General features: G+C 44.0%; 1 protein-coding gene across 3 annotated transcripts in view; it reads right to left on the bottom strand.

Annotated features, from left to right (window-relative positions):
- The window catches only part of LOC137504403 (soluble scavenger receptor cysteine-rich domain-containing protein SSC5D-like), a 46,261-nt gene that overhangs the window by 789 nt on the left and 28,808 nt on the right, over nucleotides 1–16,664 (bottom strand). For 2 of the 3 annotated variants that reach the window (XM_068232792.1, XM_068232784.1), the window contains exons 7-8: nucleotides 8,496–8,558; nucleotides 6,960–7,103 (exon numbers count right to left, since the gene is read on the bottom strand). In XM_068232792.1, coding sequence (XP_068088893.1) covers nucleotides 6,960–7,103; nucleotides 8,496–8,558 — 207 coding nt within the window. The remainder of the gene's footprint in view (nucleotides 1–6,959; nucleotides 7,104–8,495; nucleotides 8,559–16,664) is intronic. The other variant, XM_068232802.1, reaches the window with a different exon arrangement.

The following is a 16,664-nucleotide window of genomic DNA, read 5'->3' as shown; positions in this document are numbered from 1 at the left end:
CAGACTGCTAATGTGCCATCCACACGAATGACATACTGACTGCTCAGCCTTTCTTGTTAGCGTTCCTCCCACTACAGACAGCAAGGTGAGCTGTAAGGGCCAGTTCACACAGGCTCTTAACGGCGGCCGTAGCTCTTGTCCTTTAAGTGCTGCTCATGCAAATGAAATGGCAGCACGGGTACCGTAGTTTTCAGTCATCCGCATAAACGCCACATTTTTATCCCTTGTCTATCGTCTGCCCGGTGCTTAGGCTGTGTTGAAAGCAACATGTAGCTTTCAGCATTGCTTTTCTTTGTCCCCTTGCAGGGGTGAAAAATGCTGCATACTGTCAAATGCCATTGGAAGCCGCTAAATGATTTTCTGGCAGCGTGCATAAAAGCATTTAGATGAGACACTGCGGGAAGTCTGTGAACCGGGCCTGAGGAAGGCAGTGGATCATAATTGGGTGGAGTTTACATTTGTTAGAAAAGTTATCTACTCCATCCATCTCAGTCAGCCATTAAGAAAACAAAATGGTCTCTCATACAGTGAAGTTTGCATTACAGCTAATTTAGTCCTCATTATACCTGAAGACTGAATTGGCGATTGAACAGGTAAATAACTCCTCTGTCCGCCAGGAAATGGATATTATTCCTAAACACTCAGCAGGGTGAGTTCTCCCTCCACTGCACACCTACCAGGGGGGGGTATGTCATTCAAAAGGTGGAGCTACAGTGAACGAAGGAGGCAGAACATCAAATAAAGGGGCGAAGCAGTGCGCGGCCCAATGTGCAGAGTGCACAGCAGAGGGAGAAGGCGCTTCTTCATGAACCATTAGGCGCTCCTCATCTATGACTCGAGCGCTGTCTGTCACCTGATGTTCACACCACAGAGGAGTGACTGGGAGAGGTGAGTTCTTTACCCCTCTGCTGTGCACTCTGCTGGGGTGTTTTCTTTGGCCACCCATATTGGCAGGGGGGCACCTGGCTTCCTATACTTGGGGAAGGGGGGGTTTGGGGACTTGCAGCAAATGTATACTTGGGGATTCATCTATCTACTTATTCTGGGGGGAGGGGCCATCTGGCTGCCTATACTGGAGGGCTAACTATAAGTGGAGGGCTAACTATAAGTGGGTGGGACGTTTCTCTGTCTAAACTTGGGAGGGGGAGGTGTCATCTGACTATCTATGCTGGGGAGGACATCTGCCTACCTATATTGCAGGGAGTCATGTAGCTGTAACTATACAGGGATGTCATCTGGCTGCCTATGCTGAGGTGATCATCTGGCTACATATATACAGGGGAGGGACATCTCACTGCAACCTATTACTGCTATCAGCAGGAAAGGGGGAGGGCTACCTACTTCTCTGAGGGAGGCATTACTTGGGGAAGGGGTTGACACCATGAGTTGCCACACCAGGTTACACCAACCTTAGTGACGCCTCTGCTCTATTTCAATTTTCAGTTTAAAGTGCCCTTCTTTATAAGCTGTACTCTTTCTGAAGTACAGACTGCCTGGAGATACCAATAACACTGCGGCCTGTGCAGGTCAGCAGACCTTGTTGTTGGGATTGGAGAAATGCTCTGACATGCCCAGTTGCAAAGTAACCCTGAACTGACAATAAGTTAAAATATAATAATATAGTGTAGGGGACAGCACTATATTATTATATTTTAACTTAATTATCTTACCTTCCTACGCTCTCTGTTCTTCACTATCCTTCTCATCCATTTTCCTCGAAGTCCCTCAGTCTTCAGGCTCGTTCCCGCAGCCATGAGAAAGCATACTTTTAGTGAGCTGAGCATGTGTGAGTTCATGAACCATGCACACTTAGTAAAAGGAACTGCTTGTTGCACCCCTTCTTTCCTCACTGCATGAGCAGTTGCTTTTATTGGACATGCATGGTTTATAAACTTGTGCATGCTCCGTAAAGTATGTTCATTGACTGCCATGTCTGTACATGCAGGAACGTACCCGAAGACTGAGGGGCTTCCAGCCAAAGCTATTCATATGCAGAGCAGAAAGAATCATGAAGAACAGACCAGCGGAATAGGAAGCATGGTTAATCTAAAGGGGAGAGTAAAGTACAATTAGATTTTAACCTAAATTTCACTTTAGTTACCCTTTAAGAACTTTACGTAATGGAAGTGCACATTACAATATTAGCAAGCCCTACTTCCTTACAATGTTCAGAGCTGTGAACAGCAAGAAGGTCTGCACTTGTCCAGGATTCCGAATCTTTATTTAGGACGTATAAACATATGCATCAAAAGGCTAGTCCAGCTATGACTAAGAGCTGAGGTAGCTCGAAACATGTTAGCCTTTTCATGCATTTGTTTATTGTTATACTGGATACGTCCTAAATAAAGATTTGGAATCCTGGACAAGTGCAGACCTTCTTGCTGTACACTGTGGGCTTTGCTGACCTGATCGTGCACGGTCCGGCGATTGGTGGGTTGAGCGGTGTTCACACAAACTTCACCTAGTTCAGAGCTGTGAGCTGGTGAAAATGTGTTTTTGTTTTTCCCTCACAAACATATAGTTTCACTATAAAAGTTTAAACTCAAGGGGCTTAAACAGATAAAAACAAGTTTATCTTCTTGCTTCCTACACAGGGTAAAACTATTCATGCTTAGACTGACCTGCTACCTTTCTTTTCATTTTCAGGGAATGTCTTTATTGGCATACCTGTCTCAATCTGCCATGATCTAATAAGCTTTCCTCTAATGGTAGGCATGTACAGGGCCGGATTTATGGGCAGGCCTCCTAGGCCGGTTCCTAGGGCGGAAGAATGTTTGGGGCGGGTGGGGAGCCACCCCATGACATTTTGCATCCCCACAATGTTACATAGTGCGCAGTTCTTCCATCCGCAGCCGCCCGCTTTGCACACCGCAGCATGTCCTTGTGTGCGTGTATGTGCAGGGAGCCAGCGGGCGGCTACGGAGAAGTCAGGAACAAGATAGCCAATCAGCTGCTGGGAAAACAGCGGCCAGACGTAGGAAGAATCAGCGGCTTCTGCAACGTGCATGGAGGTCTCCTTACACTGCAGATCGGAAGCCTTCAGGACACATCCAGGACCAGACGCAGAGTGAGACCTCCATGCACAAATCAGGAGGAGGACCAGGGCAGGGCAGGCAGCTATTTGTCCCTTCTCCCCTCTCCTCCAAGTCCCGATAGCAAAGTGCGGGGGAGGGAGAGAGTGATCAGCTGATGCGGGCTGAGCTCACATCGGAAGAAGCATGGCTCTTAGTGCAGGCTGTGCAGCCTTCCCCAGCAGGCCTGTTCCCCAGGGTAGAGACAGAGGAGAGGAACCTCGAAGCAGGAAGCTGGAGCATCTGGTTCCTGACTGGGGATAACTTCTGCTGCAACTTACTGCATGTTTGTGAGTAGCTGCTTTCTGCTGTAACTGCATGTTTGTTACTACACCCACTCTAAAGCAGCATTAGGTGGTCTCTTTGTCCCCTCTATAGAGGCACTACACAGCTCCTTGCAACTGCCCCCCCCCCCCCCCTCTATAGGCAATACAGCTCTCAGCATGTCCCCCCCCCCCCACTCCACAGAGGCACCACTGCTGCCAGCATGCCCCTCCTTGGATGCACTACTGCTCCCAGCATGTCCCTCCCGCTCTACAGAGGCACTACTGCTCTCAGCATGTCTCCCCACTCCACAGAGGCACTACTGCTGCCAGCATGCCCCTCCATAGAGGCACTACTGCTCCCAGCATGCCCCTCCATAGAGGCACTACAACTCCCAGCATGCCCCTCCATAGAGGCACTACAGCTCTCAGCATGTCCCCCCACTCCACAGAGGCACTACTGCTGCCAGCATGCCCCTCCATAGAGGCACTACTGCTCCCAGCATGCCCCTCCATAGAGGCACTACAACTCCCAGCATGCCCCTCCATAGAGGCACTACAGCTCTCAGCATGTCCCCCCACTCCACAGAGGCACTACTGCTGCCAGCATGCCCCTCCATAGAGGCACTACTGCTCCCAGCATGCCCCTCCATAGAGGCACTACAACTCCCAGCATGCCCCTCCATAGAGGCACTACAGCTCTCAGCATGTCCCCCCACTCCACGGAGGCACTACTGCTCCCAGCATGCCCCTCCATAGAGGCACTACTGCTCCCAGCATGCCCCTCCATAGAGGCACTACTGCTCCCAACATGCCCTTCCATAGATGCACTTCTGCTCCCAGCATGCCCCTCCATAGAGGCACTTCTGCTCCCAGCATGCCCCTCCATAGAGGCACTACTGCTCCCAACATGCCCTTCCATAGATGCACTTCTGCTCCCAGCATGCCCCTCCATAGAGGCACTACTGCTCCCAGCATGCCCCTCCATAGAGGCACTACTGCTCCCAACATGCCCTTCCATAGAGGCACTTCTGCTCCCAGCATGCCCCTCCATAGAGGCACTACTGCTCCCAACATGCCCCTCCATAGATGTACTTCTGCTCCCAGCATGTTTCTTCCCCTCTATAGAGGCAACAAAGAGAGCTGTAGCAATTCCCACCTTCCTCTATAGAGGCACTACAGTTCCAAGCATGTCCCTCCTCCTTTATGTAGTATCGGGTTGTCACCTAGGGCCAGCTGGTGAACCCTCATGGGCCCTGGTCTCCCCCCCCCCCCCCCCCCCCCAAGTGATAAATGGCCCACCTGGAGCTTCTGCAGAGTATTTGCAACAGAGCACACTTACCTGTCGGCAATGCTCCTCTGTGCTTTATCCACACAGATGCCTCATCTCCGTGACCCAGCGGCACATGAGTATATACGTGCTGCTAAGCCAGGAGATGAGGTGTCTACAAGGATGTAGCACACAGAAGGAGGGAGTGCCCTCCACTGTAAATACTCTATAGGGGCCTTGGGGGACCACTATTCACATTGGAGGAGGCCTGGGGGCCCAGCAGCCAGCTCTGGGGCCCTGGGGGTTAACCCAGTGCTATATGGAGAGGCATGCTGGAAACTGCAGTGCCTCTGGAAGGGGAGGAACACCCTGGGAGCTTTGGCGCCTCTGTGGAGGGGTAGGGGCATGATAACAGCTGTAGTGTCTTCATAGAGGGGGAGGCAGGCAGGGAGTGGTTTTCAGTTTGCCGCTATGGAAATGCCGGCCCTGGCTATCCCTCAATTCTGCTTGCCCCCCTTTTATCCTTTCTTTCCTCACTGCTCTCTCCTCGCCCTGACCACCTCTTCAGTTACTGCTCCTCTGCACCCTCAATTTTAAATGCCCCTTTGCATTTACACATCTCCTTTAGTTGACCTCATACAGTTCTAACTGCTGACTTCTTTTCACACATACGCACACACAACCAAGCAATCCTGAAACACATAAAACAAATAGATACTTTCCTTAGTAATGGGGAGTCTCTGAATAGTCTAGACTAGGCTTCCCATATCTTCCTGTACCCCACCGTTCCAGTGCTGTGTCACTCTCTGGTCGATTAGGTCTTTTCAGTGTGTAACCGAGGCGGTATCTGTACTGGGCATGCGCAAGTAATGTCTGCACATGTCCAGATAAATTAAAGGACAACTGAAGTGAGAGGGATATGGAGGCTGGCATATTTATTTCCTGTTAAACAATACTAGTTGCCTGGCAGCCCTGCTAGTCTATTTGGCTTCAGCGGGGTCTGAATAAAACCAGAAACATGCATGCAGCTAATCTTGTCAGATCTGACAATAATGTCAAACACCTGATCTGCTGCACGCTTGTTCAGGGGCTATGGCTAAAAGTGTTAGATGCAGAGGGTCAGAAGGGATGACCAGCAATTGGTATTGTTTAAAAGGAAATAAAAATGGCAGTCCCAATCTCCCTCTCTTTACAGTTGTCCTGAAAGTGCTTGTTCATGATGGAAAAAAAGCTAAGCACCTTACTTCTATTGGGCATGCAGTGACCTAAAGGTGGCCACTAACAATACAATCTTTTTCATCCACTCTTACCATTTATATGTAATATAAGAGACTGCCTATAGTAAATATTCAATATATTCACTCTTTACTCTTCTACTACATAGATTTGGTAAGATTGGTTGAAAAATATTGGATCATTAGTGGCCACCTTAACTGGACATGCTCACACAATAAAGCAACCTATTTGACCAGAGAGTGACACAGTGCTAGATTATGGATTGATGTGGGGTGGGGGGGGAGATATTTTGTTTTGCATTTGTGTACTGATTTGTGTGTGTGTGTAGGGGGGGCGCGCAGCTGGTGACAGCAGGCCTAGGGCGGTAAAAAGTACAAATCCGGCCCTGGGCATGTATTGTTAGATCGGGTAAATGATCGATATCTACCTGATAGTGATCTAATTTGCCACACTCGATGTTTGGTGAGATCTGATCTTATGTTGAACGCATCGGTGGCGCCGCTAACTTTGCACTGTTCAGTGCAACAGTGTGGATTGCATGCTGCTCCCGTCCACTCTATCCACCTTATAACATTAAAAACTTTATTGATGGAAACGCCCATGCAGCTGTTTGTATTCTGGAGGACGTACAGCATTACAGAGTGGCTGGATCGTGTACTGGTTAAGGGCTCTGCATTTGACATGAGAGACCAGGATTCCCATTCTGGCTAGGGTCAGTAACTATTCAGTAAGTATTCCTTGGGCAAGACTCCCTAACACTGCAAGGCGGCCTCTTGAGCGCACCCTTAGTGTCTGCAGCTCTTGAGCTCTTTGAGTCCAACAGAAGAAATGCGCTATACAAATGTTAGGATTATTTTTATTATCGCATATGAAAGAAGCTCAAAATGTAGCCTTTTTATCTGGAATTGAATGCATTCTGGAGTTGTTTACAAGGTTTGTGATTTTCCTTTTTTTGCTGGTGTCAAATGATCTCCTTTGTATTCTGTAGTGTATGATGCCCTCCTTGTGTGAGTACAGTACAGCATTGTTTCATCTTTGGATTTAATTATAATAGCATTTGCACATAACCGTTGCTATTAACTAAAGATGGATACTGAAATATTACCAAAGTAAATATACCTTATTTGGAGGATAAGGTCTATGTGGATGGTTATGTGGAGGATGTCCAAAGTGAGGTGGAAATATTAGTGGAGGCCGAAGTCCAGGAAAAGAACCAGGTCTCCGCATAGGTGGGGGTCCATGACCATGATGATGTCTTTTAGGCTATATTAGGAAACAAGGAAAACCATGTGAGATGAGTCTTTATCGCTTTAATCAGTTATTTATCGATCAACCAATGTGATACACAGTGAATAATTGTAGTGAAATGGACCCATAAGTAATTGTTATTATTTATTGTATTTTTTAAAGTGCCATCATAAATTTAAGTAGAGCTGGACAATAAATACGTACAATGAAACAAAGGATGACAGGTGTAATGTAACAAGGTTATACAACATAGGAGAAAGTTATACAAGGCAAACAGGGTACAGAATACAAGAACATATAATTTTGGTCTGGTTAGGTAGGCCCAGTAATACAAGTACAGACTGTCATAGGAAAGGAGCACACCATCATGTAGAATACACTAGGGACGGGAGGACCCTGCCAGAGGCTTACAATCTAAGAGGAGGGGAGGTGGACACACTAGGTAGGGCTGTAGAGTAAGTATTCAATAGAGAGTTACTGTGTGGTAGGGGGTGGGTAGGCCATCTTGAAGAGGTGGGTTTTGAGGGCTTACTTGAATGTGTTAAAAGAGGGGGCATGTCTGATAGGTGGTGGGAGTTCCAAAGGGTGGGGGTGGCTCTTGAGAAATCCTGCAGGTTCGCATGGGTGTGGGAAATGCGTGGGGCCGTTAGGCAAATGTTGTTGGAGGACCGGAGGGGGCGGTCTGGTGTATACTTCATCAATCAAGGTCCAAGATGTGACTTGTGTCTATCTTTGAAAAGAACAACTGTCCTGCACAGCTATGCCCTGAAAGGAGATTTAATTAATATTCCTAGTGCATGACATGAAATGGCAATCCATAGCAGCAAATGGAAGTTGTCACTCAGCAGGTCATGGTACTAGGAAACACCAATGTAACAATTCCTTTTTGGTGAAAGATTTAGAACACTAAAATCCAAGTTCTGGATTTCAGTGGATAATCATATAAATGTTAAAGAGGAACTCCAGCGTAAACAAACATACTGTCATTAAGTTACTTTAGTTATGTTAATTAAAATAAATAGGTAATATAATCTCTTACCCACCCTGTTTTAAAAGAACAGGCAAATGTTTGATTTCATGATGGCAGCCATCTTTTTGGTTGAAAGGAGGTGACAGGGAGCATGAGACACAGTTCCAACTGTCCTGTGTCCTGAGCACCTCTCCCAGTTGCTAGGCAACGTGAATAACAACATAGGAAATCCCATCGTGCTCTGCACAGCATCAGGGAAAAAAAGCCCGGGCTTTTTTTCTTTGATGGGTGGAGCTTCGCTAAAAATGCAGCTAAAAATGATGCTTTGGTAAGAGAAACAAAGTTCTGATGCTGTGAAACTGTTAAAGAAACACCAAGCCTTTTCAGTTCTGCTGAGTAGATTTTTAGTCCGGAGGTTCACTTTAAACTATACTTACTGGCCGACAGGAAACTGCCATGAAGAGAACGGCCAACATTAACAGCTGCTTCATTTTCAGATCCTGATAACAAGAATGTAAAATGCAATTCACAACACTGTGTAAGTACACTTGTCTTTCTTTATCAAAGCAAACATAAATTCTGAGTTTGGGGCAACTGAAGTGAGAGGGATATGGAGGCTGCCATATTTATTTCCTGTTAAGCAATACCAATTGCCTGGCTATCCTGCCGATCATCTACCTCTAATACTTTTAGCCATAGACCCTGAACAAGCATGCAGCAGATCAGGTGTTTCTGACATTATTGTCAGATCTGACAAGACACTACTGCAGCCAAATAGATCAGTAGAGCTACCAGGAAACTGGTATTGTTTAAAAGGAAATAAATATGGACACCTCTCCATATTCTTCCCACGTCCCACAGTTGTCCTTTAAAGGAATACTATCGATTCACATATTTTTTTCAATTGACACAGGAATTGTTTGGAAAGTGCTGCTAAGTACTGGTGTATACATTTTAGTAGCAACTTCATTGTTTACTGTTATTAAAGTACTTTCAAACTTTATTGACGCCAAAACTGACGGCTGACTGAGCCATGAGGAGAGGGGAAATTCCCCTCACACTTGATCAGTTAACTCTATGTGTAACTCTGTGTGTGACAGAGGCAAGGCTCCCAACAGCTGCAGCTTCTGTGTCCTGTGTTTCTGACTGACATGTCTGAAGAGAGCAGAGGAAATGTAACTAATTGTCACAGCTTTTCATACTGTTTTTGCTTTCAGAGTTTGATATGTTTGATATTTGCTTTCTGTAGCCTGATATGCAACTCTGGCTGTGCATTGAAGCAGACACCCCTTCTGCAATTGATTTGTCCCAATATAGCTAAATCCTACCCTCAATAAATTACAGCTTTTGCCTCTGATATTTAACATGAAAAGTAGGAAAATGTTTACACAACTACTTATACATTATTTGTACATTGTCATTTTAGAACACTTGGGTATTGATAGTATTCCTTTAAAGAGGAATGCCAGTGAAATTAATGCAATAAAAAAAGTGCTTCATTTTTACAAATAATTATGTATAAATGATTTAGTCAGTGTTTGCTCATTGTAAAATCTTTCCTCTCCCTGATTTACATTCTGACATTTATTACATGGTGACATTTTTACTATGGACAGGTTATGTCACTGGAAGAAGATGCTACTTGCATTTTTGTCAGTTGGAAACTGGAGCTGTTATTCCCCACAATGCAACAAGGCTCCCACACTGTAATGTCAGGACCTCAATGCTGTGAGGCGCTGACATCACACTGTGGGAGGGGTTTAACCACAAAATCAGCAATACGGAGCCCCCTGATGGCCTGTTTGAGAAAAGGAATAGATTTCTCATGGAGAAGGGGGTATCAGCTACTGATTGGAATGAAGTTCAATTCTTGGTTACGATTTCTCTTTAAGTTAGAGAAGAGAAGAGACCTGGGTACTGTACTGCTTCAGACTTATTTAATTGTTCACAAGTAAACTCTACCTGTATTCTACCTGTATTTATTTATATTACTAGCTAAAACAAGTGATATATAATGTTTACAATAAAATATACTTGGTACAAATAATGTAGGTTTAGTACTAGTAGTTAGATGCATTCTTACCTTGACGAGTCAGGTAACTCAGTATTCTTATGTGCATGGTGATTATGTGCACTGTGGAGCCTTATATATATTGTTTCGATAGGACTCAAGCCACAAACAAGATTATTGTCTTAGGAATTGCTACATTTTGACTACTGAGTAGATTTAATGATGATGAATAGATTATTTACTTTACTTAGTTCCGTAGACTGATAGATTGCAAAACAAAAGCTTCTTCATTTTTTTTTTTTTTAATTTGAAAAAAAAAAAATCTTATGTAACCAGTTAGAGCACATTTAGAGCAGATACATACTGTATGTACATGAATGCATGTATACTTTTGATGCATTATACTTGTATTAATAAATACCACATTCAATTGCCATAAAGAAAAAAATGTTTTTCAGTATAGGAAAATGTATTCTTTAATTCAGATCTATACGGTGTAGTGACAATTTACATTTACATGATTTGGCAAACACAGCCATTTGCTAACAGGAAATATAAGATTAATGTGCCAGTTTGCTGCAGTCACCTGATTACAATATAACACCAGATGTATAAGAAAGGTTGCAATGTTTCCTGCTATGTGCAGCTGATTAGTCTTGCTAGAAGAGTTTGTGGGCAGTCTGTACTCTTAAGTACACCAGAAGAGTGCATTTACCATAGTGTGAAAAAATTTCTGGTGTGATTTTAAATTAGAATATTACTTGTTTAACATTGATAAATGTCATACCAATTTCTTAACGAGACTATTCTTTGTAAAATAAATATTCTATGGATACTCTTTATATATACACATACACACATATATACACACATATAAATATATATATATATATACACACACACACACACACACACACACACACACACACACACACACACACACACACACACCACTTCCTGGTTAGCGGCCATGTTTTTTGTTTGTACACACTGCCTAACACAGGCGATTTAAAGCCAGGATTGCGGCGGAAACGTCAAAGAGGGATCCAGGAGATCACAGTGACTCGATTGGTATGTTTTTTATTGTACAAATCGGACAGTACACATCCGATTTAAAAACTGAGGGCAAGTAGTTAACCAAAGCAAAAGCACCCATGTGTTGTCATAGTAGTGATTTTTTTTTTTAAATAATCCTGATTTTTGATTTTTTAAGACAATTTAAAGTGGATCCGAAGATGAACTTTTACTCATTGCATAATTGTGTTCCTTTCCTATTGTTTATAGGGCATTCCTCAAGCCAAATACTGTTTTGTTTTTGTTTTAATACTCTAATTCCCTATAAACTAAACAAGCCACGCCCACAGATTTTCAGAGAGCCAAGGCACTTTCTGACAGTAGCAAGGGCTCGTGGGAGCTCAGTCTGGGCAGGAGGAGGAGGAGGTATTACTAGCCAGAGATTTCAGAGGCAGAGGGGAGGAGGAGGGGTGATTAGGTTTTTTTTGCTGAAGATGCAGATAAGCCTGCCTTTGTGTAATGTTTACAAACAACATGGCTGCTGTCATTGTATCACAGGAAGAAATAATCATATTCTATTAAAGCTGTTTGCAGCTAGATTTGCTGTGTAAACTATCTAAACTTTAGATAAGATATACAGACACTTACTTGTTATAGTTAGTTTTTCATCTCGGATCCGCTTTAAACAATAAAATATGTATCCCTTCAATTTCAAAATAGAGGGCTTAAATCCACCCTAGTTTACAGGGTCTATTTTACAGCATAAATTTAAACCAGTATGCTAACATTTCACAACTATACAAACAAAGAAAAATGCCCTAGTTAATCTCTTCTGTAAATAACCTACCAGACAAAGGGGAAACAATGAATGTTGCCCTTAAAGAATTGGGTCTCAGAAGAGGGCTCCAGTCTTGACTTGTATTATTGAGCATTAATATAGTGCCGACTTCTGATGCAGCGCTATAAAGAGTATATTATCTTGTAAGTTAAATGTCCCTCAGAGGGGCTCACAATATGAGCAAAATGATAACACCAAAAAGTAATAGAGGTCTCTAATCCCCATTCAATGCAGGAGGGTGTGATATAAGGTAGATTCCTTACATTCGATGCACAAAGACCAAGTATCTGGATACCTTTAGAATTGATTACGGATCAGTTGTGTCAATTACTCCTCCCCCTGAATTTCATTCACTTCCTTCCACCACTCCTGGAGGGGGGATAGCTGACTTCCAGTGCCTGGCAACTAATCAGCATGCAGCTTTGATAGGATGTTTTTGGCGGGACCTATCATACCTCTTAGTAGATAGCTTTGTGTTCTATATTAGAAAAACTGAAGGATCATTAGGCAAGGCTATCTCAACTATCTTCTTAATTCAGAATCTAACTTCCTTCCAAAAAGGCTGCAACCTCTTACATTCCCAAAATATGTGCAGGAGGGAGGCACTGTCTTCATGGCATCTCCAACAGGAGATGAGTTTGAAAAGATAGCATGTGGTCAGGATGGAGTATAGTACCATCTGGAAAGTATGTTATAACCATTTTCTTGTGCTTTGGGCGCAATGGAAGACCTGTGCCATGGTTGTGAATTTTTAATGGTGAAACTAGTGCTGTGGTGGTGCTTGTGCTTTGGTTGACTACTTACCCTCGGTTTTTAAGGCTGTTGCTAATTTTGATACTTCATTTTATATTTGTGAAGAACAGAGCACTATACATTTTTAAGGATATTGGTGATACAATTCTTTTTCTTTTCCCCTTAACCACTTGAGGACCGTGGGCTTTACCCCCCTTAAGGACCAGACCCTTTTTTTCCATTCAGACCACTGCAGCTTTCACGGTTTATTGCTCGCTCATGCAACCTACCACCTAAATGACTTTTGGCTCCTTTTCTTGTCACTAATAAAGCTTTCTTTTGGTGCTATTTGATTGCTGCTGCGATTTTTACTTTTTATTACATTCATCAAAAAAGACATGAATTTGGTAAAAAAAAAAATGATTTTTTTTAACTTTCTGTGCTGACATTTTTCAAATAAAGTAAAATTTCTGTATACATGCAGCACGAAAAATGTGGACAAACATGTTTTTGATTAAAAAAAAAACCCATTCAGCCTATATTTATTGGTTTGGGTAAAAGTTATAGCGTTTACAAACTATGGTGCAAAAAGTGAATTTTCCCATTTTGTAGCATCTATGACTTTTCTGACCACCTGTCATGTTTCATGAGGGGCTAGAAATCCAGGATAGTATAAATACCTCCCAAATGACCCCATTTTGGAAAGAAGACATCCCAAAGTATTCACTGAGAGGCATAGTGAGTTCATAGAAGATATTATTTTTTGTCACAAGTTAGCGGAAAATGACAGTTTGTGACAAGAAAAAAAAAAAGTTTCCATTTCTGCTAACTTGTGACAAAAAAATGAAATCTGCCACGGACTCACCACGCCTCTCTCTGAATACCTTGAAGTGTCTACTTTCCAAAATGGGGTCATTTGTGGGGTGTGTTTACTGTCCTGGCATTTTGGGGGGTGCTAATTTGTAAGCACCCCTGTAAAGCCTAAAGGTGCTCATTTTGACTTTGGGTTCCTTAGCGCAGTTAGGCTGCAAAAAAGTGCCACACATGTGGTACCGCCATACTCAGGAGAAGTAGTATAATGTGTTTTGGGGTGTATTTTTTACACATACCCATGCTGGGTGGGAGAAATATCTCTGTAAATGACAATTGTTTGATTTTTTTTACACACAATTATCCATTTACAGATATATTTCTCCCACTCAGCATGGGTATGTGTAAAAATACACCCCAAAACACATTATACTACTCCTGAGTACGGCGATACCACATGTGTGGCACTTTTTTGCACCCTAACTGCGCTAAGGGGCCCAAAGTCCAATGAGTACCTTTAGGATTTCACAGGTCATTTTTGTTTCAAGACTACTCATGGTTTAGGGCCCCTAAAATGCCAGGGCAGTATAGGAACCCCACTAATGACCCAATTTTAGAAAGAAGACACCCCAAGGTATTCCGTTAGGAGTATGGTGAGTTCATAGAAGATTTTATTTTTTGTCACAGGTTAGCGGAAATTGATTTTAATTGTTTTTTTTCACAAAGTGTAATTTTTCGCTAACTTGTGACAAAAAATAAAATTTTAGGGGCCCTAAACCGTGAGGAGTAGTCTTGAAACCAAATGTCGCAAAATCACCTGTGAAATCCTAAAGGTACTCATTAGACTTTGGGCCCCTTACGGTGTAAAAAAGTGCCACACATGTGATACCACCGTACTCAGGAGAAGTAGTATAATGTGTTTTGGGGTGTATTTTTACACATACCCATGCTGGGTGGGAGAAATATCTCTGTAAATAACAATTGTTTGATTTTTTTTTACACACAATTGTCCATTTACAAAGAGATTTCTCCCATCCAGCATGGGTATGTGTAAAAATACACCCCAAAACACATTATACTACTTCTCCTGAGTACGGCGGTACCACATGTGTGACACTTTTTTTGCAGCCTAGGTGCGCTAGGGGCCCAACGTCCTATTCACAGGTCATTTTGAGGCATTTGTTTTCTAGACTACTCCTCACGGTTTAGGGCCTCTAAAATGCCAGAGCAATATAGGAACCCCACAAGTGACCCCATTTTAGAAAGAAGACACCCCAAGGTATTCCGTTAGGTGTATGTATGACAAAAAATAAAATCTTCTATGAACTCGTCATACACCTAACAGAATACCTCGGGGTGTCTTTTTTCTAAAATGGGGTCACTTGTGGGGTTCCTATACCGCGGAGTGCTAGGGGGGTGACAGGAGGTGATTGATGGGTGCCTCGGGGGGTGGTTAGAGGGGAAAATAGATGCAATCAATGCACTGGGGAGGTGATCGGAAGGGGGTCTGAGGGGGATCTGAGGGTTTTGGCCAAGTTATCAGGAGCCCACACGGGGCAAATTAGGGCCTGATCTGATGGTTAGGTGTGCTAGGGGGTGACAGGAGGTGATTGATGGGTGTCTCAAGGTGTGATTAGAGGGGGGAATAGATGCAAGCTATGCACTGGCGAGGTGATGAGGGCTGGGGTCTGAGGGCGTTTTGAGGGTGTGGGCGGGTGATTGAGTGCCCTAGGGGCAGATAGGGGCCTAATCTGATAGGTCGCAGTGACAGGGGGTGATTGATGGGTAATTAGTGGGTGTTTAGGGTAGAGAACAGATGTAAACACTGCACTTGGGAGGTGATCTGACGTCGGATCTGCGGGCGATCTATTGGTGTGGGTGGGTGATCAGATTGCCCGCAAGGGGCAGGTTAGGGGCCGATTAATGGGTGTCAGTGACAGGGGGTGATTGATGGGTGATTGACGGGTGATTGACAGGTGATCAGGGGGATAGATGCATACAGTACACAGGGGGGAGGGGGGGGTCTGGGGAGAATCTGAGGGGTGGGGGTGATCAGGAGGGAGCAGGGGGCAGTTTAGGGCATAAAAAAATAGCGTTGACAGATAGTGACAGGGAGTGATTGATGGGTGATTAGGGGGGTGATTGGGTGCAAACAGTGGTCTGGGGGGTTGGCAGGGGGGTCTGAGGGGTGCTGTGGGCGAACAGGGGGCAGGGGGGGGAATCAGTGTGCTTGGGTGCAGACTAGGGTGGCTGCAGCCTGCCCTGGTGGTCCCTCGGACACTGGGACCACCAGGGCAGGAGGCAGCCTGTATAATACACTTTGTATACATTACAAAGTGCATTATACACTTTGTATGCGGCGATCCGGGTGCTAGTAACCCGCCGGCGCTTCCGAACGGCCGGCAGGTTACAGCGCGAGGGGGGCGGAGCCAGTCCCCGGGGGAGGATCGCGTCACGAATTACGCGATCGCTCCGCCCATGCCCGTACAAGGACCGCCACCTCTCGTACATGCGGCGGTCCTTGCGGGATCCACTTTCCGGCCGCCCATGTGCAGTGGGCGGTCGTTTAATGGTTAAAATTATTGTCTACAAATCATTACTCTAGTGCCTTAGACTAAGGGATAACACCTTTCTATTTAGATTGAATGTGACATGAATGACATGTCTATACACTCCTAGATCTAGGCATTGATGCTGCCCAAATGTTTTTATTTTCAATGTTATTTAAGTTATTTTTGTTCTTCAGTTTGCAACCCGTTTCAAAACAAACCATAAACACTGAAGCAATTAACTTTTTCTCCTGTCTTTTAAACCACCAGCAAGCAAGAAAATACTCAAAATAATTTTGTTAGTACTTTTTCACCTACTTTTTTTAAGTACTTTTCAATTGCAAAGTGCTGAAAAGTAGTATTAAAAAAGATGAAAAATGCTTTCCTAGGAGAAACCGTTGCATATGGGCCAAAGAGTACTCGTTTATGAGTCTGGAATACTTAGTGTTCAGTACAGGCAGCCCGCGTATTTCCTCTTCTTCCATGAGTAATCAGATGGACTAAGCAGGAGGGTCTTGTTTGTTATTTTGTACACCTGCATTAACTGAGTAATAGTCTGGAGCATGGACACTCCAGAGTTGAAATAGACTGTATTAGCATCAGGGAGCGGCTGGGTGACTGTGATTGAAATAGAATGTGGTATTAATCCTAA

Source organism: Hyperolius riggenbachi, chromosome 1 (genome assembly GCF_040937935.1).
Source record: "Hyperolius riggenbachi isolate aHypRig1 chromosome 1, aHypRig1.pri, whole genome shotgun sequence".
In the NCBI taxonomy this organism is placed as follows: Eukaryota; Metazoa; Chordata; class Amphibia; order Anura; family Hyperoliidae; genus Hyperolius; species Hyperolius riggenbachi.
The sequence above is the reverse complement of the archived record's forward strand: the minus strand, read 5'-3'. Positions and strand labels throughout refer to the sequence as shown.